At 46.1% G+C, this 25,619-nt stretch overlaps 2 protein-coding genes across 5 annotated transcripts in view; one reads left to right on the top strand and one right to left on the bottom strand.

Annotated features, from left to right (window-relative positions):
• The first annotated feature begins 9,562 nt into the window (after window positions 1-9,562).
• Window positions 9,563-23,796, top strand: KIAA1191. Of its 4 annotated transcripts, XM_082651450.1 has the most exons (9): window positions 9,563-9,766; window positions 10,847-10,959; window positions 11,201-11,287; window positions 14,006-14,184; window positions 17,315-17,435; window positions 19,592-19,716; window positions 21,788-21,894; window positions 22,087-22,229; window positions 22,337-23,796. In XM_082651450.1, the coding sequence occupies exons 3-9, from the start codon at window positions 11,260-11,262 to the stop codon at window positions 22,543-22,545; spliced, it is 912 nt and encodes a 303-aa protein (XP_082507576.1). In that variant the 5' UTR covers window positions 9,563-9,766; window positions 10,847-10,959; window positions 11,201-11,259; the 3' UTR covers window positions 22,546-23,796. The 4 variants fall into 4 exon arrangements, with proteins under 4 accessions (XP_082507576.1, XP_082507577.1, XP_082507578.1 ...); XM_082651451.1 differs by lacking the exon at window positions 11,201-11,287; XM_082651452.1 differs by lacking the exons at window positions 14,006-14,184; window positions 17,315-17,435 and having other exon boundaries at window positions 9,566-9,766.
• Window positions 23,797-23,904: 108 nt separating this feature from the next.
• SIMC1 (SUMO interacting motifs containing 1) overlaps window positions 23,905-25,619 on the bottom strand; it is a 95,618-nt gene continuing 93,903 nt past the window's right edge. The window contains exon 10 of the mRNA XM_082651897.1: window positions 23,905-24,722. Coding sequence (XP_082508023.1) covers window positions 24,460-24,722 — 263 coding nt within the window. The 3' untranslated portion in view covers window positions 23,905-24,459. The remainder of the gene's footprint in view (window positions 24,723-25,619) is intronic.

Below are 25,619 nucleotides of genomic sequence, written 5' to 3'. Positions count from 1 at the left end.
GTTGAGCACTGAGAGTGTGGCTGTAGTGTCAGTTAGGATGAGAAGAGACCCATCCCATATCTGGAGGAGTGTTTCTCCAAGCTGATTAAGAGGGAGGATTGGGAAGCGGCCCTGTAGTTCCTTGGAGCCCTGTCAGTGAGAATTGGGAAGAAGTTGGAAAGGCTGGTTAGAGGGATAATGGTGCCTGAAGTGCTTGAGTCTGTAACAACCTCTTTTCCATGTCCTGGCTCTTTGCAGTAATAGCAGAAACTGGGAGGGTGTTGATTTTATTGAGGGGACTTCATTTTTGGAGTTGAAGATTAAGAATTTTGGTGGTGACTCACCTACAGTGTGAGAGCTGGTTTGCCCGATTACCTAAATCTAGAGTGGACATAATTTCCCACTTCATCCTGGTCCTTTATATTAGAAGGGAAAGGTCCTGGTTCAGCCCACTAATAAACAGAGTTAAAAGTTACCCATGGGGAATCAACATCTGAAGGAAGATGAGAATTTTCTTAAAAAATAATCTGAAGTTGACTGTAATAGTCATGAACAGGTTCATCAGATTTTTGTGGGCAAGCTTGAATTTTGTCTCAATCAATAGGCTTTGGAAAAGCCCTAGAAATTGCTCAGTGAAGTCACCTAGCAATTGAACAAGGCTGATCATATAATCAATTAGTGGGCTGCTCTCCCAGTTGTAATTCTAGAGCCCTTTCATGATTTTCCCAATTAGGGGTTTTTATCTAAGGCTGGGCCACTGACAAGCATATTAACTAGCTGATATAAGTTGGAGAAACCAGGTTCATAAGTTTGAATGACTATACTTTTAAATTCCTCAGCAAATCCGGGAGGACCTTCAGTTACTCTGGGAAAACCTTTTAACTATGGCTCGCAGTTTAATTTTAATCCAGGGAATATAAGAAATTAAGGGTTTTTCTCTGGGTCCTCAGGAGGCTTAATTTTAAAGGGACAGATTTTCCTCTGAACCTTTAAAATTAAAGGTTCAGAGGAAAAGGGGGTAGGGAGAGTTTCAGAAAAAAGGACAAGTTTGGTGAGAGATTTAGCATGGGGGACTTGAGAGTATAGAGGAGGTGTAGGTGGTATAGAAGGGAAGGAGGAAGATGGCGCTGGGAGCAGGGCCTGAACATGAAGAACCAAGGGAGAGAGAGATAAGATGGTGTCAGAGGCAGAATGGGAGACAAAGAAGCCAAGGAAGAAGAGTCCAAGGCTTTGGGAGCCATTTTGTTTTTCTTCATTTGCCATACTTAATCTTAAAATCTTATTTTTCAGAGAGGCAATTTTAGACTTCTGATAACATTGGGAATCCTCAAAGTACCAATTGAAATAGGCATACAACTCAGTTCTGGAAATTTTTTGAGCCATTTTAGTCCAATTTTTTTTTTTTTTTTTGTGGTATGCGTGCCTCTCACTGTTGTGGCCTCTCCCGTTGCGGAGCACAGGCTCCGGATGCGCAGGCTCAGCGGCCATGACTCACGGGCCCAGCCGCTCCGCAGCATGTGGGATCTTCCCGGACCGGGGCACGAACCCGTGTCCCCTGCATCAGCAGGCGGACTCTCAACCACTGCACCACCAGGGAAGCCCTCCAATTTGGTTTTAATGAAATTAAGTTTGTGGATTTCAAAAGTTCCTCCAAATGGCCATTGATATTCTAAATTGCCTTTGGTTGGGTTGGTCCATTTGTTGAAATGTGCATGAAGAATGATGCAGTTTTTAAACATAAAATCATTCAGAGTCACTATAGGGAGGACACCCTCAAACTATTTAGGTAACTGATACCCTATTTCTTACAGGTTTTTCTCTAGAGTAAAAGAACAATTTTCAAACAGCTCAAACAACTTGAAAGCTGATACCATCCAATTCTAAGGAAACAGGTTGGTCCCAGAGAAGCCAGGCCAAAGACTTTCTCAGTCAGTTTCTAGAGAATAGCCCCTATTCCTAAGGAATGGGCTGACAGCTGAACTGGCACAGTTTCAGTGAAGCAGTTCTTGTTCCCATAGGAATGGGCCCACAGCTTCTCAGCCAGCTTCAATTGAAACATTCTGATCTCAAAAATCAGACCAAAGTGCAAAAAAAGTACTCGCATACAGAACAAGACCTTAACCAGAAAGACGAAAGCTTTAAGTAGATCCCCCCAAAAGCCTGGAGAGCTTCAAAGGCAAAGAGAGTGTGAGCTTGATCCAGGAGGAAGACCAGGGTTGGTGAGAAAAGCAGTGAGTGACAGTGGGCTCAATTGTGGGTACTGCATCTGTTTGCTCACCAGTCCTCGAACCAGCGGGGATCATCTCTGGCCCCCATATGGGCCACCAAAATGTTGACCTAAAATAAAAAGACTGCCAGATATTTCTCCAGCCAAGGTGGGTTTATTCAAGATGAGCAGAGAATTGCAATTTGGGGCCTGCAATTGTGGGAAGCCATGTGCAAGTCCTTGCATGGCAAGGGAAGGAGAACTCTTTTATAAAGGGGAAAAGGAAGCTGGGAGGGCTACAGTAAACAAAGAGTCCATGGCTTTTCACTGGATGAGTCCTTGTCAGGAAGGAAGAGGAATCTTTCTTTTTTCTTTTTTTTTTTTTTTGCAGTATGCGGGCCTCTCACTGTTGTGGCCTCTCCCGTTGTGGAGCACAGGCTCTGGACGCGCAGGCTCAGCGGCCATGGCTCACGGGCCCAGCCGCTCCGCGGCATGTGGGATCTTCCCGGACCGGGGCACGAACCCGTGTCCCCTGCATCAGCAGGCGGACTCTCAACCACTGCGCCACCAGGGAAGCCCAAGAGGAATCTTTCTTATTCCTTTTGGGCTCTGTTATCATCATCACAGAGTGTGAGAGCTCCCTGCTTCTGGTCTCCTGACTATTTAATTAAGGTTTCTGTTTATTAATTTTTTTACACTGGAAATAAATACCCAGGAAGTTCCCTCCTCTCCCCAACTCTCTGTAGGGGCTATAGGAACCCCTAGTTGGGAACCATTGTTACATGCAAAGAAAACTGGTCTTAGAGTCAGCAAGACCTGAACAGGGCACAGCATAATGGTATCAGAAGGATCTGGGCTCAATTTCCAGACCCACTGTGACCTTCATCATGCCACATAACCTCTTTGAACCTGTTTCTTCAACTGTAAAATGAGGATAATGATTGTGCAGACACTGTTGGTGGAATATCCAACAGAGCCATCCCTCTGTTTTTCTTGCTAACAGAATCCCAACTTTATTTATTTGGTATGTGCTCAGCCTTGGGAGGAGTCATGACTTAAAACTAAGATGATTGGAGCCTTCCAGTTCCTGTTGATCAGTTTTAGTGTAGGGGTGAGCATCTGGCTCAGTTCTGACCCAGGGGTTGTAGGTAGAAGACTGCTAGCCTTCTAGGAAGTAATTTTCTCCCTTCCCACAGAGAGTGCGGTCATGTGAGGAAGCTCTGCTTTGTGAGCTGGAGCGACCACAGTTCAAACGTGAGGTCCAAGCCTGCAAATGAAACCCAACTTGCTGAGGGAAGGCACAAAAGGGAAGGGAAAACCCAGGTCTCTGAGGATATTATGGAGCTTCCAAACTAATCCGAGGTCTAATTTCCTACAGACTCCTAAATAAACAACAAATACCTTTAGGCCATTGTTAGTTGAGTTTTTCTCTTGACTGCAGCCAAACGCATCGTAACCAATGTAATGATCCTTATGGATGAGGCAGTGTATGTAAGAGTGTCTATTCTTGTGCACACGATGTAGGCACTCAAGTGATGTTAACTTCCTCACCTCCTTTGACCCTTCATCCTGCTCACCCTATTGAACCCCAGCCCTGGGTGAATCCAGGGTGTTCCTGCTTCCAGACCATTAAACTATGCTCCTGAAGACACACAACTAGACACATTGGCACAATCAGTTACTCATGGTGACCAGCCTCAACTGGGTCATCCACACTTTCCCGTCAGTTTCTCCTCCTCCACTCTCTGAAATGGCAATTTCAAATCTTTACATTCTTCTCTCTTTGCCCCTCACCTCACCTCCCCCTCTCTGCTCACAGACAGAAGAGACAGCTCATCTCCTACCTCACCGACAACAAAAAAGCCAGTAGAGGGGGCCAAAAAAGCCAGTAGAGCCAGTAGAGCCATCTCCTCCACCAAACACACTGAAAACTTCCTTCTTTCCGAGGCCAGCCCCTCACATGTCACATGCTTTGGACCCACCCCAGGGTGGTTTTTAGATCTCCTCTGCCCTAGCCTGTCCTTCCTTACAACATTCCACCACATACTGTACCAAACAAACATATTCAAATGTACTCATGTCCCATGTTAAACATATTGCTGTAAAACATTTAAATAATTAAAAAGTTTTTCTTTAAAAATTACTTAGCTACAGATAACTTGTCTAATTTTTTAAATAAATTTATTTATTTTATTTATTTATTTTTGACTGCGTTGGGTCTTTGTTGCTGTGCGCGGGCTTTCTCTAGTTGTGGCGAGCGGGGGCTACTCCTTGTTGCGGTGCGCGGGCTTCAGTAGTTGTGGTGTGTGGGCTCAGTAGTTGTGGCACATGGGCTTAGTTGCTCCGCGGCATGTGGGATCTTCCCAGACCAGGGCTTGAACCCGTGTCCCCTGCATGGGCAGGCAGATTCTTAACCACTGTGCCACCAGGGAAGTCCCAAGTTGTCTAATTTGTGATTGACTATGTTTTTTTGCTTTTTGTTTTTTTCGGGGGGAGCACTAAGTTGCTCATTGGGAGTATTTTTCAAGGTGAGAAAAATCTAGCTCTCAATTTGTTTTCAAATGCAACGGCATCTTTATGAGAGTTAAATATTATCATAAAGGAAGTTGATGTAATACTCTGTTGTGCGGACATTTAATTAAACATATTAGTTTTGATTCTGCAGTTTTAAAAAACTCTTGGAAAATCATTTAACTTTTAGCGTTCAAAGATGTTTTTGTGGGTCTCTGAAAAACCTGTAGGCCCTAGGTAATTGATCAAATGCCAGGTGGCCCTTCCTGCATCTCAGGGCTCTTAACCCCTTACTCACCTGCATCTTGCACACTTCCCTCTCTGCTGATTCTTCCCAATGCATTTAAATGTGCTCAAACTGCCGTCCAGATAAACCCCAACCCTAATAAAACCTGGCTTAACAAAATCACCCCAGGGCCCGTTGCATTAACCTTTCTAACTCTCCCCTCTCTTCCCCTCCCCACCCAAGGCCAACTATGGACTTGTTTACACTATGTCCACTTCCAGGTGGCCCCTCACCCCCATGGCTCTCAGGGGAAAGACCAAAATCCATACCTTGGCCTATAAACCTTGAGCTGGTGGGGGCTCTGCCACCTCAAGGACTCTGCTAATTGCTCCCCACCCTCCAATTCTCCTCAGACACAAGCTTTCTCCTGCCTCCGGGCCTTTTCCCTTGCTTTGGTGCCCCACGTGGAGCACCCTCTTCCACCTACTTCCTTGCCTCTGTAACTCGTATTTCTCTGGGCACCCTCCCCTGATGTTCCAGAGTCAGTCCCCCTATTACATAGCACTTGGTGCTATTGCCTCCTGATATCTGGCTTTTAATTATTCATAATCTCTCATTCGTTGTCTGTCTCCTCGTATTAGTTTGGTAGAGCTGCCATAACAAAGTATCACAGAGTGGGTGGCTTAAACAACAGAAATTAATTTTCTCACAGTTCTGGAGCCTAGAAGTCCAAGATCAAGGTACCGGCAGGTTTGGTTTCTTTTGCAGCCTCTCTTCTTGGCTTGCAAATTGCCTCTCACTGTATCCTCACATGGCCTTTTCCCTGTGCTTGTGTAACTCTGGGGCCTCTTCTTCTTCTTATAAGGACACCAGCCTTATTTTAACCTAATCACCCCTTTACAGCCCTTATCTATAAATACTGTTAAGTTCTGAGGCACTGGGGTTTGGGATTTCATCACATGAATTTTGGGAGGACACAAGTCAGCCTATAACATCCAGGGACCCTTCCCAGTGTATCCTGAGTACCACGCATAGTACCTGACACAAAGTAAGAAACAAAAACACATTTTCTAGCTAACCAACTGCCCCGGACTAACTTTGTGACAGTGGCCGGGTTCCTTCTGTTCTCTGCACCTTAGTTGCTTCATCTGTGATATTAGGCGGGAGAAGTTTGTCTCTAAGGACAGTCTGACAGCTGACCAAGCATCCTTATTTTTTTCAGTGAAATCTTTACCCCTCACCACTAGAGGGCGGTGTTACTGATCTTTGTTTCTTCCTTGGGAATGTGCCTTCAACCCTCTAGCCCCAGGGACGTTAAAGTGGAGGAGCTGAGGCCAAGGATAGCCAGCAGCGAAACTATCAGCTGGGCACTCAGCCCGTCTTGAATTTCAACTCTGCCGCTTCCTGGCTGAGGTATCTTATCCAAAGTTCCCTTGAGAGTGTTAGTTTCCTCTGCTGCGAAATGGGCAATGGAAATGGACAATGCCTAAGCACTACTAGGTGGAATGCCTTATCTGTGATATTATAGGGGGCAGATTTCCAGAGTTCCAAGTCTAGAGATCCCAAAAATGCAAATGCCCCACCTGCTACTATCCCAGTGACCAAGTTTCAGTCCGCTGATGGGTCGTGAGAATGTTGACAGGTCTATCTAGGGAGTGGACCTTTCTGAGGGCTTGTACTGGCCAGAGAGTGCAGATGTCTAGAGGAAGGCAGGTGGGCAGAGTCTGGTTCCACTCTCTGCCCGTCCCCCATGAAGTAGAAATGCAGGATGATTTGGGGCATCCTGGGTGGATGTAAGAGAGATTCTGGTCAATTTCAGAGGCTCCAAGTTTATTAAGGTATGAAGTGCCCAAGAAGGTGCAAAAAGAAAATTCCAAGTCAAAAGTATTTAGAAAATTAGTTTCGGGACTTCCCTGATGGCACAGTGGTTAAGAATCCTCCTGCCCATGCAGGGGACACGGGTTCGAGCCCTGGTCCGGGAAGATCCCACATGCCGCGGAGCAACTAAGCCCGTGCGCCACAACTACTGAGCCCACACGCCTAGAGCCCGTGCTCCACAATAAGAGAAGCCACCCCAATAAGAAGCCTGCACACCGCAACGAAGAGTAACCCCCACTCGCAGCAACTAGAGAAAGCCCATGCACAGCAATGAAGACCCAACGCAGCCCCCCCAAAAATAATAAAATAAATAAATAAATAAATTAATTAAATATTTTTTTTAAAAAAGAAAATTAGTTTCGTGGTAAGTGTATGTTGTAAATATACATAAAAAGGCAACCAGATTCCCTGGTCAACCACACACAGGGACCCTTGACTGTTGTCTGCCCCCAGATAAGAACCAACAATCAGACCTCAAAGACCAACCTCCCAAGGATGCTGCCACTCTTGGGGAAATAAAGTGGCTGTGACAATTAAAAGTAGGCTTGGCTAAGAACCAAAACCAGAGGGACTTCCCTGGCGGTCCAGTGCTTAAGACTTCACCTTCCAATGCAGGGGGTGTGGGTTCGATCCCTGGTCGGGGAGCTAAGATCCCACATGCCTCGTGGCCAAAAAACCAAAACATAAAACAGAAGCAATATTGTAACAAATGCAATAAAGACTTTAAAACAAAGAAAGAAAGAAAAAAAGAACCAAAACCAGAGTGAGAAAAAAAGCACAGAAAAGGCAGTGGAGGGGAATCTCTATTGCTGCAAGAGATCCACCCCCGGCACTGAGAAAAATGGCCTGAGATCAAACAGCTCTGAAGGTGCCCTTCTTGGGCCTCATGGATTCAGCTGCGACTGAATCCTCTTTAGCTATGCAACCAGACCATTTAGAAAAGTAGTTTACTTACAAAGAAGGGTTCGAAGGAAGTCCAGGCTTTAGAAGAATAAGCTCCCTAAATAAAAAATACAACACCCATTTAAAGGGGAAAACCCTGTAAGCTTGCAAAGGCTAAAAGTTTATAGCTAGTCTGCTCTTTGGGGAAAACAGCAATTTTCTCAAACGGCTACTATCTGCCAACATCATGTCACAGCTTCAGACATCAGTATCACAAGAGTCAGGGATAAAGTTGTCTTAGTTAGAGTCAGTAACTTCCAGGAAAGCCTTCAGTTTTCATTAATTTGGGGATAAGACTGAAACAAGGTGATCCTGTCCTGCAATTTATATAAAGGTGCAAAGTGCTCTTTCCTCCCCTTCTGACTAAGATGTGATGTGTATGCCTTCCTTGTGATGGAGGAGGGCAAGGTGTCAGCTTTGTCCCCACAGAGGGCAAAAATTATGGCATATTTTAAAAGTTGCAAATTTACAAAGTAACACTTTTTTTTTTTTTGAGAGTCTATTTTAATTAATTAATTAATTAATTTTGGGCTGCGTTGGGTCTTCGTTGCTGCGTGCGGGCTTTCTCTAGTTACGGCAAGCAGGGGCTACTCTTTGTTGTGGTGTGCCGGCTTCTCTTGTTGTGGCTCACGGGCTCTAGAGAGCAGGCTCAGTAGTTGTGGCACACGGACTTATTTGCTCTGCAGCATGTGGGATCTTCCTGGACCAGGGCTTGAACCCGTGTCCCCTGCATTGGCAGGCGGATTCTTAACCACTGTGCCACCAGGGAAGCCCTGAAGTAACAATTTTTTTTTTTTTTTTTTTTTTTTGCAGTACGCAGGCCTCTCACTGTCTTGGCCTCTCCTGTTGCGGAGCACAGGCTCCGGACGCGCAGGCTCAGCGGCCATGGCTCACGGGCCTAGCCGCTCTGCGGCATGCGGGATCTTCCCGGAACAGGGCACGAACCCGTGTCCCCTGCATCGGCAGGCAGACTCTCAACCACTGCACCACCAGGGAAGCCCATGAAATAACACTTTTAACACGAGAAAAAAATCACACTGCAATGTAATTGTGCTATTTATAAGCTAATCACAGAATTTAGAAAAGACTCTAATTACTGGCATATTCAAGTTTAAAGGTGCATGAAGAAAGCCTCTCAGTCCCGCCAGTAGGCCTGGCCAATGGTCAAATGCTGAAATCTAAAAGTCCCAGCCCCAAGCCCCTATAGCCCTCTTGAAATGAGCCTTGATGGCAAGCTTTGGACATGTGGATAGATTGTTTTTCAACTTCGTTTACTTCCTCAACTTTATTGCTTTGTCATATTTGTAAACCCTTTAAGGAAAAAAGAAGCCTTCAGGGTATGACAGTTGAGCTGGCACCTCTCCAAGTGTCACTTTCCTTAGTGTAAAAGGGAAATAATGTTACGACCACCTTACCTAGCAGAGGCTGGTGCTATTTGCTTCCCCTTTTGGTTCTGCTACTAGTATGAACCCTGCCTAACCCAGCTGTTCCTGGAAGAGGGTCCCTGCTCACTTCATCTCTTCTTAGTCAAAGTGCCTTCGCATCTCTTCAACTTCCCCTCCGTGAAACGGGTTTGAGGGTGTCACTTTACTATGCCACCTCCATCTGCGCTCAGCCTGTCACAGACCCAAGCATAAAATGCTAGTCAAGGGTAGCTTTTCGTCTGGGAGCTGGCAGTTTCCACACACGGAGCTCTGGCCCTACCAACCTGCAGTGCAGCTAAGATCCTGGGGCTTTCCCGACCATGGACTACAACTCCCAGCATGCATCGAGCCCCCCCCCCGCCAAATCTCGCGTGAAATGACTCGGCCTCTGGAGACTTTATCGGGAAGGCTGTGGGCCGGCAGCCTGTGGTCCCTCCCTGTTTGCTGTCTGGGGCGTTCTGTGTCGCCACGGGCACAGCGCCGCTCACACCATGGCTTGGGTCCCGAATGCGCCACAGCCTCTCGAGAGACGTGGGTCTTCGGAGCCTCTTTAGTGCCGGAGCTCGGGCCGCAGGCGGCTCCGCGGCGGCGGAAAAACAGGTAACCAGATGAGCCGGACCGGACCCTCCTTGGGGCTCGGTCCTCCACCGGTAAGGAGGGGCGTGCCCCCGTCCCCTCCACCGAGGCCCTGGCCCGGGCCCTCGTGGTGCTTCTCTCCTCTCCCCTTACTCAGGCTCAGATCTTTGCCGGACCGCTCCGTGCATCTCTCGCCCCGCCTTCTGGGGTCCCCCCGTGGGGTATCTCTGTGATAATGACCCCGCAGCCCCGGCACCGGGCTTCGCCTCTACTTTACCAGGCCGGCCTTGTCCTGGACCCCCCCATTTCTCGCCCTTATCTCCTACTACTTGCCTTGCCCCGGGGAACTTTCGGCTTGTGCCAGGCCCTGGCCCTAATCGCCTTAATCTTTCTTATCCTCGCCGGGTGGAAGAGGCGGTTCAGTCAGCCCAGGCGTTTCACATCCTGGTGGCATTGTCCTGTATCTTATGAAGGAGAAGTCAGAGCTCTGCGGGGAGGGGGGAGGGGATGGGCACTGGGAAGTGGAAGGGGAGGTGTCGGGTCGGAATGCTGCCTGGACCCCGAGGATGGCCGACTTTGGTTTCAGCGATACTCTTTAATGAGGAACTAACGATTTTGCCTTCTGAGCTTCATCAGGATAGAGGGGGGAGTGCAGCAAGCTGAAAAGCGAGTAACTTGGCTTTCTCGGAGCTTTGTTTGAACTCCCCTGTAAAATGGAGATGAAACTACCTGCCTTACAGATGGGCCACTTGGCTGTAACCTTGGACAAATCACTTCTGCTTTTTAGTTTCCTTTTCTTTAAATTGGGGGTAAACAATGCCTGCTTTGCAAGGGTTGCTGCAAGGGTTAAAACGCAAGATAAGTGTTGTATAAAACCCTTATGAATATCAGTCAGTACTAGCAGCAAGGAATGAATTTACCCACTGTGGTTCCCTAGTCCCTTGCTGTGGGTCAGGTTATTTGGACCCTGAGCCCTAACTTATTTAAAAACGAAACGAGTATAGTATCTCTCGCAAGGTTGTTACAGGAGATACATGAAAGTACAGGAAGGTGTTTGGCAGACTCTGAAGGGCTGTGCCAATGCTGGTTGTTTGTTGTTCTCAGAACCTCTGGAATGGATGGACTCTTCCCGAGCAGCTTTGCTAACTTGCAGCAGCTGAGCAGCGTTCCTCATTAATATCTGTCTGTCAGCATAATCGTCACATCATTTCACTCTGGTAAGGTGACCTTTTCACTGTGTATGGTGTCTGTCATATCACAGGTGTTAAGATCAGTGACAGGTACAGTGAGATCTTTGATTTTATCCTTTTTTTTTCTCCCTCGCATGTTTGTCCCTCTTTTGTGTGTGTTTCAACCTTGTAACCAAGCCATAAAACTCTATGTGCTTGTCAGAAGAACAGCATTGGAGCTATTCTTTGGTGTTCACTGTAAGAAAATGCCCTTTGTTGTTTTTATTAGGTGGCAGGGACTCAGCTCTGAATTCTGTATAGAAAAAGCACCTGGATCCCAGTCTTTCAATGGCTTCGAGACAACCAGAAGTGCCTGGTAAACTTAATTCTTTTTGGTAAAGTTACGTTTTGCCCTTAACATTTTGAGCTAGACAGAAACTACTTTTTCTGAACCACATATTAATAGTAACTCTGTGCCACCAGGAGAGTATTTAGACTTAATAGATTGGCATCATTTAAATATTATCTTATTAACCACCCAGCCAGGGTGTGAACCCAAAAATCTAACTTGAAAGAGAACAGTTATTTCACTTAAGGGTATGACAGATTTGTCACTTTCCTATGTATCAAATAAAAATTTAGAATAAGCTGCGTAGTTCTTAAACCAAAGTGATTAAACTCACCCCCTTTCTTTGTGAGGAGGAGATAGGAGGGTGGGAGGAATGAAAGTTTGGGCAAAAAGGCACCAGCCTGATTTCAAGACACATTGAACTTAGTCATGAAAATGCTCACTGCAACATTTAGTGAGTCCTGGGTCTGTACAGGGTTATAATTTCTGGGTTAGTGAAGTCATTGATTCCTCCTTGGACTGTTTTAGTGGCAAGGGCTAGTGATTTTTAAAATCTGAATCACTCAATTTTTGATTCTCAGTAAAGTATTGATGATAGTGCCTGTCTCTCAGGTTTGCTGTGAAGATCAAACATAAAATACATGAAAATGTGAGTTAAAGATGAATATACATTTACTACCCAGAAAATTTTTTGGTCTCTATTTGTGGGAATTTATCTCCTAGTAAATATTAGCTGACTTTATTATTATTCTGAGGAAGGCTATTGGGATGGCTCTTGGGATGAGTCTTTAAGATGTTTCTGAAATTGCTCCCAAATTAAGTGGAGTCATAAGAGTCTCCCGATAAGGATCCATCTCTAGTCTCTAACTTCATCAACTTGTGTTTTAGTTTGTCTTTCATTGTCGTTGTGATGACTGTGAACTCCCTGTAAGCATCCTGGCCGCAGGGTTGCATGCATTAGGTTAATGCTTATAGTGTGGGGAGTATGGAGTGTTGCGTGGCGGGTGTGAGAGCTGGCTGAGATCTGTGTTCCAGCCCCCACCTCACACTTGCTAGTGGGGTGTTGCTTAAGATCTATGCCTCAGTTTCCTGAGCTGGAAAAGGGGAAGAATATCTGCTTAATGAGGATTAGGAAAGATGAGGGATGTAAGTTCCTGGCAAGGAAGGGTACTTGGTAATTATGATTTGCTTGTGTGTTTGTTTTAATTGAGATAATTCACATACCATACAATTCAGCCATTTAAATGAACAGTATAGTGATTTTTAGTATATTCACAAGGTTGTGCAACCATCACCACTGTCTGATTCCAGAACATCTTCCTCACCCACAAAAGAAAACCTTGTCCCTTTAGTAGTCACTCCTGTGGCTCCTCCCTCCCCCCAGGTCCTGGCAACTACTAATCCTCTTTCTGTTTCTATGGATTTGTTAGTAATTGTTATTAATCATAAGAATAATGGTAACTGCTTGGCCCTCTTGTTGTTTACATGGAATGTCTTTGCTGGTTTTGGACTTATTGCCGAACAGGTTGATGTCTTGGAGAGTGTGATTGTGTAATTAGAGCAACAGGATAATGTCACACTGAAGGCAGGATCTGGACGTTAGTTCTGCTCTGAAAGGATCAGCAAACAAACAAAATGAACTTTGCTCCCTGATCTGGCAGAGCTGAGTGTGCCCTTGAGGTGGGGAGCCTGCGTCACTGGGGCATTCCGCCAGTCCGTTCCGGTGGACAGGAATGGCAGGATCAGCTGGCAGTGCTTTGTGAGAACCGTTGTCAGTAGTTTCTGTGATGAAAATTGGCTGTGCCATTTAAGTCATATAGAACATTCGAAACTGTTCTAGATGCTGCTGGACAGCATATTATTTGACATATTTCTTGTCATGGTGCTCTTGTTATCTTAGGTGAGGTAGTAAAGACAGAGGATTTGCCACCTCTGGGCCTTCTTTTCCTCATGTATAAACTGGGAACAAGATTTCATGGTGTTTTTTTTTTTTTTTTTTTGGCCATGAGGCTTGTGGGATTTTAGTCCCCCCAACCAGGGATTGAACCCTGGCCCTCAGCAGTGAAAGCGTGGAGTCCTAACCACTAGACTGCCAGGGAATTCCCAAGACTGCATATCCTCAGTTTTGCCTGAATTGAGAGTCTTGGGATTGCCACGGGCTTCTGTGGCCTAAAGAATACAAGCTTTGTGGGCTTCCCTGGTGGCGCAGTGGTTGAGAGTCCGCCTGCTGATGCAGGGGTCACGGGTTCGTGCCCCGGTCCGGGAAGATCCCACATGCCGCGGAGTGGCTGGGCCCGTGAGCCATGGCCGCTGAGCCTGCGCGTCCGGAGCGTGTGCTCCGCCATGGGAGAGGCCACAACAGTGAGAGGCCCGCGCAACTCCCCCCCAAAAAAAAAAAAAAAAAAAGAATACAAGCTTTGAAATCAGATTGCTTTGGGTTTTGATTCCTTACTGCACTTTGAAGTTATGTGACCTTGCTCAGGTAAATTGAAATTGAATTTTGGTTTCCTAATCCATAAAAATGGATTAGGGGTGCTGTGTGGGTTAAGTGGAGAATCCAGTGTCAGGCAGAGAGGAAGGAATTTGTAGTTACCTTACCTTGACTGGATTAGCTCTTCCAGAATGAGCTTTTCTTCCTCTGTCCCAGAATAAGAGTGTTTCAGAGCTTTCCTGCCTACAGATTAATTTAAAGCTACTGGTATGTTCAGCTGATGAGCCCATCCTGACAGGTGTGTCTGTTCTTAGCTCTTGAGCCTAGTGGGCCTCTAGGCAAGATGTCCCTGCCCATCGGGATGTACCGCCGGGCATTCAGCTATGATGATGCCCTCGAGGACCCTACGCCCATGACTCCTCCTCCATCGGACATGGGCAGCATCCCCTGGAAGCCAGTGATTCCAGAGCGCAAGTATCAGCACCTCGCCAAGGTATCTGACCCTGCTGACTGCCGTTGGCAGGCCCAACCCCTTCGTTCTCCTTCCTCTGCTCCAGAAGCCGTCAGCGGCTCCTGACACCCATAGAATTGGGCAGCCACCAATCCCTATATATGTTATGTTTTCTGTAGAGTTGGTAGGCCTTTTTCCTTTTTAATTCAAAACTAGAATGGCTGTGTCTTCTACCTGAAATACAACCTCCCCATCCCCTCTCCTCCCCGTCCTCCCCACCCTCGTTTCCACAGTATTAAATCCAAGCTCCTTAGTCTTAGTCTGGCTCTGCATGGTCCAGGTCCTGTCAGCGCTCCCTCCCCTCCGAATCCACCCCCCACCCCCTGTGATCCAGCCATGCAAGTTACCTAAGATTTCTTGTACTTAATAGGGTATTTGATGCCTCTAAGTCTTTGCTTCTCGCTGCTCCGATTGCCTGGAATGTTCACAGTCCCCATCCTATCCTCGTACTTCATCTGCCTGACAGATGGCATCCTTTAAGTCTTAGCTCAACCATCTCTTCTGTGATTTTCCTCCATCCTCCCAGTAAGACTATCACCCCTCCTTTTGAGGTCTCCAGTGTACTGTGGACCCCTGTTACAATCCCTGTGTTACTTCATTGCCCTCCATTAGCTTCCTGGAGGCAGGGGCCCTGTCTGATTCATACTCCATCTACAGTATCTAGCAGAGGACTTGGCATAAAGTGATTGCAAAAAAGATGCTCATTGAGTGATTAAAAATTGGCTCTTTCCTGAACATATGCTGTGCTTTTCCTCATGCTGTCCCTCCTGCCTCAGATGCCCTTCCCCACTGCCATCCTATGTGAGAGCTGCCTCCTTTGTAAGGCCCTCCTGACATGCACACACATGCACACACATACCTCGTTACACACTGATCTGCTCTCACAGCCCTTTTGTGCAGTTGGGCTTCATGGGTTCTGACATGCTTGTTGCAGGCTTGTTTCTGAAGCCTGTGCTTCCCGACTGCAGGGACTGTGTCTCTCTCGCCTCTGACTTTCCAACCACCAAGAATGCCAGAAAGGTGGTCCTGTTGCCTGAATAAGCTAGGCCCACCCAGTTCAGATGAATCCTTTTAAGCTGCAGCTATCGTTTCACTGCACTTTGAGCTGTGTGACAGCTAGGTCCTGACAGCAAGTACCAGTAAGCAGCTGCCTAAGCAGACCTGGGTGTGAGCCACCTAACAGTCTGTGCACCAGCTGTGAGCTTGGGCTTCACCCCTGAGCCACAGTGTCTCTGTGTGAGAGATGAAAATACTTTGTCATGGAGGTGCCGTGGGATTAAATAAAAGAGGACTGGAGGGACTTCCCTGGTGGCACAGTGGTTAAGAATCTGCCTGCCATTGCAGCAGACACGGGTTCAAGCCCTGGTCTGGGAAGATCCCACATGCCATGGAGCAACTAAGCCCGTGCGCCACAACTACGGAGCCTGCGCTCTAGAGCCCGAGAGCCACAACTACTGAGCCCACGCACCTAGAGCCCGTGCTCCGCAACAAGAGAAGCCACTGCAGTGGGAAGCCCGTGCACTGCAACGAAGAGTAGCCCCCGCTCGCCGCAGCTAGAGAAAACCCGTGTGCAGCAACGAAGACCCAACGCAGCCAAAAATAAATAAATAAAATAGATAAATTTATAAAAAAAAAAAGAGGATTGAAAGGCCTGGCACATATTAGGTGTGGAGCTGATGTTGTGACTCCTGGCTTCGGGCTTAGCTTCCCTTGGCAGAGCTGTATGTCATCCTTCCTTTCTAAAGAGTGTAGTGTCCCTCCCTTCCCTGCCCCTACCCCCCCGCCCCCACACACATACCATTAAGCTCTCAGAACAGGGCGCTCCTTGCTATGAAAGTGCCCCCTACAGCTCTGGGGGAAGTTCCCTATATCAGTTTTCTACTGAAATCTGACCCAGTCAGTTGTTGAGGTAGAAACATTTTGTGTAAAAAGTATTGGCAGTACTAGGGGGAAAGGGCCCCAGCAGCCGGCCTGTGATGCCAAAACAGCAGACTCAAGGGACCGGAGCAGAAAAGAAGCAAGGCTCCTGATAGCTCTTGGGAGGGCAGCCCACCACCCTCTTCATTTATGAAGGCTGCTGCTTGCTTCTCTAGGCAAAGAATGGGCTTCCAGTTTTCTGCTGTGTCCCAGCTGGAACAGCTGACAGTTTGGAACAACTGGCCTTTCTAAGGAGAGCTCAACTTGACTCATTACATGCATTCTTTTGTTTGTCCTAACCATCCATGCCCTAGGCATCCATGTCCCAATCGTCAGCCGTCTTCCAAGTGAGAAAGCAGAGGTTCAAGTTTTGCTCGAGTAAGGTCACAGCTGAAGAGTTTAAATCCTGTTTTGTAACAGGGATACAACATTTCAATACTTCCTTCTACTCCCCTCCTTTCTGACCATCTTTCTTCTCAATTCCTTTGGAGAAGTAGAGAACAAAGAGTAAAACCCAGTCCTCTGCTTCCAGTTAGTCCTGAGCACAGTGTCAGGCGTTTAGATTAAGGAAGGCAGCGTGCTCCAGCCCTCTCATGTTAAAGCTGAGGAGCTACGTAGACTTTCTGGTTTGTTTTAAAAGACCGTTATTGAACCCTTAGAGCAGTGGTCCTCGAAGTGTGGTCTCAGGGACCAACAGCATCAGCATCACTTGGTAATTTGTTAGAAACAAAATTCTTGAGCCCTACCTACTGAATCAGCTCTGAGTTGGGGCCCAGCAAGCAGTCTGTTTAACAAGCCCTCCAGGGGATTCTGGTGCTTGGCAAAATTTGAGAACCACTTAGCGAATGCAGTGATTAATTAAGCAAAAGCAAGCATGGTGCTTGGTACACGGTCAATGCTTAGTAATAGTTGTTTCTTCTGTATCCTTAGGGGCATATTGTGTTTTGGACAGACATAATCTGGAAAGATAATAGAGCTCAGAGCTTCAAATTCTGGCTCTCCCACTTTTATAAATTCAGGCTATTCGTATAATGTCATATCTTTTGTCACTATGGATAATACATATCTAATTGGGTGTGGACAACCAAGCCCCCCTTCACATATTTTCTCCTGTATCCGATTACTCCCAGAGGAGTAAGTTGAGGCGTGTGACTCCCTTGTCTGGCTCAGGTGCCTCCTTGCCCCTCTTGAACAGGTGGAGGAAGGAGAGGCCAGCGTCTCATCCTGTGCCCTGCCATCGGCCATTGATGGTGCGGACAAGGTCCCCGTGGTGAAGGCTAAAGCTACCCATGTCATCATGAGTTCTCTGATCACAAGTAAGCATTCTGCGCTCTCAGAACTGGGGGAGGGGAAGAGTTTAGGCTTCCTACAACTAGCTGGGGGAGTTCTGCAGACACACTTGCCTTAACCTGTCCTAACCCAGCCCGGCAGAGGTCAGTCTGGCTGCTGAGTCATCATCAGTGTTGAAGCTACATTTAGGTGGAAGACTTGCCCAACGTTAAGCATCTCAGTTGATTTAGGTGCACTCCTGCTGCTTCGTTGCTACAGCCTTATTTACCCATATCCATCAGCGTGACCTTGGGCAAGTTACTTAACTACTGAGGCTGTTTCCTCCTCTGTGAGATGGGGAATCTGGCCGGCAGGTGGAGGGGAGGATTAGATGGCACCAGTGCTCAGTGGCTGGGAGCGGCTGCTGATACTGTTTCAAGCTCTGCTGGAGAAGGAGACACACTGAGACATCTCCCACCACCCCTGCGCTTATTTTTTTTAATTAAATGGCTCAAAGTTGTTCCTCCTCTTGGATCTTGAGACAAGATTGGTGCCTCAAGTGTCTTTGGTCTTAAGAATGTGTGATTTGTGGTCCTGATAAGACTGGAAACAAGAGAGCTTGAATTTTTAAAAAAAATCTTACAAGTTAACTAAACTTGTTGGTTCCAGAGGGCCCTTCTAGTTGCTTCTAGTGGGAAGTTAACAATTATTAGATATACAGCTCTGCTTGTCAGCAGCAGCCTCTGCCAGGGGCAGGGCACGTAGAGGTTCTCTTTAGTTGGCTCAGTTTTGATGTCGGAAGCCCTTCTTTATCTGCTCTGGAGGGCATCAGTTAGTCTTGGGCAATTCCTGAAGAACTCACCCAGGAACCAAAAGTCCAAACTCTTACTTGGACTTTTTCTTATTCACACATAAATGCACTGTTTGAATCAGCAACTATTGCTTGTGTTTTGCAAGCTTGAGAAGGTGTCCTGGCAGTGTTAGGAAGCTTAGTCATTGTTCTTTTAGAACAGTGTAACTTCTTTATAGAAAATAGAGTTTACTAACAGTATAGAACATTATAGCGCCCCAGTATATATTACTGTCACTCAGATACTTATTTGGCTTAGTCATTTCCACATATATGCCTATTTTTATATAATTGCAAATCTAATAGACAAACCATTCTGTCAATATTTTTTCAATTAATATTACGATGAACTTTTCATGTTGCTGTAGTCATAAAATTAAAAAAAAAGCTGCATTTAAAATTCTGGCATTTTAAATATCAGGTATCGTATTCATTAAATCCTTTCCTGCTTTTAAAATTTTCAAGTGACTACATGGCAAGACTGGAAAACACCTTTATACATTTTGTGTGTGTGTGTGTGTGTGTGTGTGTGTGTGTGTGTGTGTGTGTGTGTATGTTTCCTTTGCTTCTATTTCTGTTGGAAATAAACTAGTCCCTTAGAAGGGGAATGACTAAGTCATAAAGGACATCTGGCATCTGGACTTTTGGTCCTCAGCTGCCACATTCTTGTACATGGGGGTGTATTACATAGTGTGTGTACAGATTAAGCAAAAATTCCACTGTCAGTCATTCCCAGGTATAACTGACATTGATGACAAGATAATCGGGTCAGACTGCCCTGATAGTGAGTTGAGTCTGCCTGCTGTGCCAGGCACTGTGGTGGGCAGTTTCACACACAGGAAACATTGGATCAGTAGACCTTGGTTAGTTCAAGGCACATTCTCTCTGGTTTGGATCCAGTTGCTACTTTGGTGTCATCTGTCCTAAACGTGGCCCATTTCTCTTTGGTGAAGATCGTAAAGAGGGTGGTGAGTATCTCTGAGGAAACTTTATATTTGGAGAACTTGCACTGTTTCTGAATGTCAGCTGCCTTCTCCATGTTGCATTTCTGAATACAAAGAAAATGTCCTAGGGTATAAATGAGAGGAAGGTAAGGAGTGTTTCCCGGGAGGTTATCAGGCTGTCCCTTTAGGAGTAACCTGCTCTTTAGCTTGCTGTAAGGGAAGGCTTCTTTCTGCCTAGGCTTCATGTGAGGTTCAGAATTCCTGCCACGATGCCTGTCTGGCCATCCTTCTCGGATGGCCAGTGTGTATGCTCTTGCTCCCGGGGAGAACAGTGGATATCTGTGTTCATCTCCCCCAGTTTGTGATGGGAGAGGGGGATGGGCATGACTGTTATCTCCTCTGTTCCCAGAACAGACCCAGGAGAGCATTCAGCGTTTTGAGCAACAGGCAGGGCTGAGAGATGCTGGCTACACACCCCACAAGGGCCTCACCACCGAGGAGACCAAGTACCTTCGAGTGGCAGAAGCACTCCACGTAAGCTTGTTTCTTAGGAACTTTTAAAAAACAAAACCCTCGGGCTTCCCGGGTGGCGCAGTGGTTGAGAGTCCGCCTGCGGATACAGGGGACACGGGTTCGTGCCCCGGTCCGGGAAGATCCCACGTGCTGCGGAGCGGCTGGGCCCGTGAGCCATGGCCGCTGAGCCTGCACATCCGGAGGCTGTGCTCCACAACGGGAGAGGCCATAACAGTGAGAGGCCCACGTACCGCAAAAAAAAACAAAAACAAAAACAAAAAACCAAAACCCTCATCATTCACAGCTTGAGGTGTGGCTGTGGTTTTGAAGTTACCAGCTCAGCTAGTTGGGGGTGTGGAGAGTGGTGGAAAGAGGCTTGAGCGAGGAATTTAGAGCAGGTTTAGTCCCCCTTGTGGTCGCACTTTCTAGCTGAAAGCTCCCAGGCTCTTGGCCTCGTAGTTTCTGCTTATCCATCTATAAAACTTACTGTTTCCCTTACTTCTAGTTCGGAGGGTCAGATGAGATTCTGAGCTTACACAGGTGATATGTGTGAGCACGTTATGAACAACAAAGCCAACGTGGGTCACTATGTACCAGGGTGATTGACTCTGAGGGCGAGAAATGGGAGTCAGGCAACCTCAACAGAGGTGACACTGGCTAGAAAGGAATGTTATGCTCTATGTTTAGTTTTTTAAAAATTAAAATAAATATAGAATTGGGATGTTTTTGCTTTCATTTTAAAAATTGGAACAAATGGAGAATTTTCAGTAAGGTTAATAATGACCAAATAATTGTATGAATAAAATAGAATAGTTTCAAATGATTTTCTTTCAGGGAATATCACTTTATACTTAATAGTGCTTTTAAGATTTATCAAGCACTCATATTCACTTCATCTTCTTACTAATCCTCTGACATAGATACATCCATGTTTTATAAATGAAGAAACTGAGGTCCAGGGTTATGTATTTATTAACCAGTCATAGTACCTGCAATCAAGTCTCCTGATGCCCTATTTCCTGTTGGTTTTTCTCCATATTCCAGAGTTGCCTGAGAATCTGGCTCCCGAGGGGCTCACAAGGAGGATCATGATATACAATACATGGAGGAGGAATAGTTGGGGGTTAGTGGCCTGTGGGCAGGGATACGAGACGTTGTGGATGGCTGCATTTTGTAATGAGCATCCCGGATGATGTTTGCACACTAAACTTAAAACCACTGCTGTGGCGGGTCAGGGTTGGTTTGGTGTCCAGCTTAAGCTCTCAGACAAGACAGATCCTTCTGGAGAGGGGCACTGTCAGCCTTCGACACTGAGAACTTTCCAGGGTAGGTGTCAGTCTGAATTCCATTTGCACAGTTCACCCCATATAATGGTGGAACTGAATCTGGCCCACCTTCTGCATCTTGGCCATAGGAGTAGAACATGAGGATGGCTGAAATGCCAGCTCATGTAACCTGATATGTTGAGTGTTGAGAAAATTCATCACGGTCATTTGTTTGAAGTATAGCCTGGGCTGAGCATTGGTGTACTAGACACGGAGCACGGAGACCGTATGGAAGCCTTGACCTAGGAGCAGTGAGAAGTAGGCTTGTCTCCCCTGCTAGACTGCTGGTCTGTCTGTTAGATGTCTGTTTACAACGCTGAGGGCAGCTGGAGTGACTGGTTATGGGAAGGAAGGGCTGCACAGAGGGAGCATTTAGCTGGAGGGGTTAGTGGCCAAGTCTTGGCGCTGAGAGGCTGGGGATGGCGGGATGTGCGCGGTAGTGGCAAAGAGGGCAGTTGAGGAAGGCCCGCCACTGGGGTTCTGGCTCGTCCACTTATTGGTTGGTCAATGTGGACAGTCGAAAGCTCTGGTGTGGAATTAGTACAGAGATGTTCAGGATATGCTATAGGATGAATACATTTTTTTAAAAGATGGAACTCTAGTATGGCAGAATCAAAGGAATATCTTCCTATAATCCAAAACTATTTCACCTCTTAATGTTTCCTTTTGCCTGAAGTTAGTGTGAACCAGGTTGTTTATACCCAAACTTAGCTGTTTTGTATTTGCTGTGATTTTCAAAAAGCCTCTCTTCTTACCCATCTGAGCAGAAACTAAAGCTCCAGAGCGGAGAGATAACAAGAGAGGAGAAGCAGCCGGCCTCCACCCAGTCCACCCCAAGCAGCAGCCCCCACTCGTCCCCTAAGCAGAAGCCCAGGTGAGCCCTTCCTGCGACCCCCACCCCCCAGCAGCCGTGGGCTAAAGCAAAGCCAGTGCCACGTCCAACACTGGGAGGTCAGCCTGTGGCTTCCGAGTCAGGAGGGGGAGCTGACAGTCCCTAGTCCTGGCGTGGGACACTTCTAGAGGTGTAGGAAGAGGATGTGTTACCATTTTATTCTTTCTCTTCCAGAGGCTGGTTCACTTCTGGTTCTTCCACAGCCTTACCTGGCCCCAATCTTAGCACCATGGATTCTGGAAGCGGGGAAAAAGACAGAAGCTCGGCAGATAAATGGAGCGTCTTTGGACCAAGATCCCTCCAGAAGTCTGATTCGGGTAAGGCTGCCCCTTCACGAAAGAGAGCAGTGGCGGGCATTTTACCATGTATGTTGGTAGCTGCTTACTAATTTTGAAATCGTTTGCTCTGTGGTTTACTTCTGTAGGAGGTTTTGCCATCCAGGCCTACAAAGGAGCCCAGAAGCCTTCTCCAATGGAACTGATTCGCACACAAGCCACCCGAATGGCCGAGGATCCAGCAGTGTTCAAGCCACCCAAAATGGACATCCCAGTGATAGAAGGGAAGAAACAGCTGCCGCGGGCCCACAATCTAAAACCGCGGGACTTGAATGTTCTCACACCCACTGGCTTCTAGAGCTCTTTCTGTTCCAGGGACTCTGGATAGAGGTGGCTTGAGCCCAGCTCCCCTTTACCTTGGCTCTGACATAGGAAAAGTTTTGTTTTCTCTTTTTAAAAAACTCTCAAACTGAGGCTAGAGCTGGAGACATAATTGGCTTTTGAGAAACATTAGTGCAAAGCTTGTCCTTGTGTGGAAGAAGCCATTTTGTACTGCTTTAATTTAAAGTTAGACTAAACCTCAGCAGTGATGTATGGGGACCTCATTACCTCTTTTTGTATCATTTACCCTACACAAGAACTTTGATCATTACTTAATAGGTAAATAATATTTGTGTTGTTCCAAAACCAAGGCTTCTTGATTCCTTTACCACTGTACATGTGCGCATGGACAAATCATGGCATAGAGGCGTTCACTGACTAGTTTAGATGACTTTGGCCCTCCTGGCTGTGCTGGCACTGTGTGCTCCAGCCTTGTCAGTTATGGGGACCCAGGATCTGTTTGAGATCTGGGTATAGTTAAGAGCCAGCCTTGGTAGGGATCCCCTCTGTTTTCTGCTGAAACCAGAACCTCCTTGCTTTTTGGTAGACCTCATGGATCACTTTGTCCTGCAGCCAGTTCTTACGTAGTACCTCTTGGGCCAGTGCTGTTGGAGGGATGCTTCTCTTTTGTGTGTCACAGAACAAACACTAGCCTTACATATCCTTTGTTGCACTTTAAAGTGAGATTAATTTAACTCCCATTTGGTTGAAAACTTCCGAAGGGAGAAAATCCAGTCTACTGGTTTGGTATAGATAAATGGATGTTAAACTTTCTTAAAGGAGGTGGCAACTGCAGTTCGAGTATAGTCTTGCGGTTCATACGAAACTAGTGTCACCCTATTTTGAGTTTCTTGTTCAGGCCAGGGCCTGAAAAATTCTTTTCTGGGAGGTGGAAGAATTAAAAAATTTTCTGTATGCAATCATTTTCCCCCCAAAAGAGCCTCATACCTTTCTAAACACATACCTCACTGAGGAAAGGGATGAGGGGATCCACCTTTTCATTTCTCCTCACTGTGTACATGTTCAATCATTGTCTTGAACACTGTTTCAAATTCCTGCTGTCTTTTGCTTTGGACAGTATGGTGTCTACACAAGGAGCTGAGCTGACCTTCCCACAGAGATGCCCTGGAGTCTAAAATGATCAGAACAGTTAATTTATTTGTGTTTTCTGTTATGCTTGTATCTCTTAACTTGTTTTGACAATAAAAATCCTTACTACTTTCTCAAATGTGGATGGAACTTTTTTTGGTTCTGTTAAGAGTAGTTATTCCATTCTGCCTGCTTGCAGTCATGAAACCGAAGCATGATAAACTTGGTATTTTGAAAAACCATTGCTTTTTTATTGTATGCTTTTAACATCAGATTTTTTGTAACACACTCAATCCTTTTGTTTTTACCCCTTTCATTGCATTAGATCTTGACAGACTGGCCACAAAGTCAAGTTCATAGGCAATATCACAGGTCCAATATAGGATGTTTGTTTTCCATTAGGGAGAAACAAATATGTCTTTCTCTTTCGAAATAGGTTGTCAGTACCTTGAATGACATAACATTGATGTCTAGAATTTGTTCAGCACACGGATTCTTTTTTCACATCTTGAAATGTTAAACATACAGTGCATATAGTATTACCTGTTTCAAAAAAAGTATAGATAAATAATTTATTAAAAAATATATACACCTTATATATTTAAGCCATATCTGAGAACAGGCTAGGATAGGATTATAAAAAAAAAGATATTTACTAAACAGAAAGTTATTATAGCCTACAGATAAATAAGATAGGTTTGGTCCTATAAGATTTTAAACTACTTTTTATACTTTTAGAACTTCCAAGTAATTTGAGATGGAGTTCAGGAGGTATTCTTGGCGTTCAGTGCTTAGAAGGACCTCAGGGTCTGCTCCAGGCCTGTGGAGAGGCGTCTGCGTCAGGGTTCAGGTCTGCGGCATAGAAAAGCAGGAGCTTCAACAGGTGCACCTTGTCTTGGAGCTGCGGAACGAGCGGCTCCCCCAGCATCTGGACCAGGCGGCTGCGGAAGGCCTCGATCTGTTTCTCCACGTCCACCACTGTGATGTCATCTCCTTGCTGGGGCTTGGGCTTAATCCTTTTGATTATTAAGTCTTTTCGATCGATCACTGAACTCCGTAAGTGCTCTGCAAGAGGGAAAAGTTTAGCGGAACTGTTCTGAACTGCTTTTTATTCCTTTATGACTTGGGAAGATGAAGTCCAATTTTGGTAGGTAGGGTCTAGGCAAAGACTTGATGAGTTACTAGGATACAAGTCAAAGGGCATGTGAGTACCTGTGGTACCTCCATTTCCAGTCCTTTGTTCTTGGTCCTCTTTGGACCTCAAGTTTTACATATTAAAAAATGTATTTCAAAGTCATTTTAATTTTTTTCAGAGTAGTACATGCTTTGTTTAAGAAAATCAAATTCTACTCAAAGGCTTTTGTCCCCTGTGACCATTCTCCTCCAGTATCAGAGTGAAATAGAGCACATTTCCCTGCTTAAAACCCTCCAGATACTTGCCTTTGCTTTCAGAGGCCAAACTCCACATTGTTCTGTGGCCCAGCCTGCCTGCCAGTCTCCTCTAGTCCTGCTCTCCTTCTTACTACCCGGATCTTACCTCCAGTTCTTGAAACAAGCTCTTCCTGCATCATGGCATTTGCACTTGTTCTATCTGGACTGCTTTTCCCCTAGACCTTTGCATGCTTACCTCCTTCTCATCCTTTGGGACTCAGCTAAGAGGCCCTCCCTGACTAGAGTGAGCTGCTTCCCTCGTTTCCCCAGTGTTCCTCTTCATCACAGCACCTGATTTATTTATTGGGTTGCACTCACCAAAACTATAATTGTTTTTGTTGGCTTGTTCACTGTCAGGCACTGTCACTGCAGCTAGAATGTCAGTCCATGAGGGCTGGGCTCAAGTCTCTGCCTCTGACGTCATGCACTGGGAAAGGGGTGTACATCCTCCTCTCTTCCATGTTCTTGCTGGTCACCAGAGAATAACTAGGCAACCCCAATTGTGGGGCATTCTACAAAGTAAGTGCCCTG

Source organism: Grampus griseus (assembly GCF_964374135.1).
Source record: "Grampus griseus genome assembly, chromosome: 3".
Classification (NCBI taxonomy): Eukaryota; Metazoa; Chordata; class Mammalia; order Artiodactyla; family Delphinidae; genus Grampus; species Grampus griseus.
Note: the sequence above shows the minus strand (reverse complement) of the source record. Positions and strands in the feature narration are given on the sequence as shown.

Excerpts from the sequence above, each read along its gene's own strand:
- KIAA1191 (XM_082651450.1), top strand. The coding sequence starts at position 11,260 with ATGGCTTCGAGACAACCAGAAGTGCCTG. Across the intron at positions 19,717-21,787 it reads GAGTGGCAGAAGCACTCCAC|AAACTAAAGCTCCAGAGCGG; the intron begins GTAAGCTTGTTT and ends CCATCTGAGCAG. Across the intron at positions 21,895-22,086 it reads TCCCCTAAGCAGAAGCCCAG|AGGCTGGTTCACTTCTGGTT; the intron begins GTGAGCCCTTCC and ends TTTCTCTTCCAG.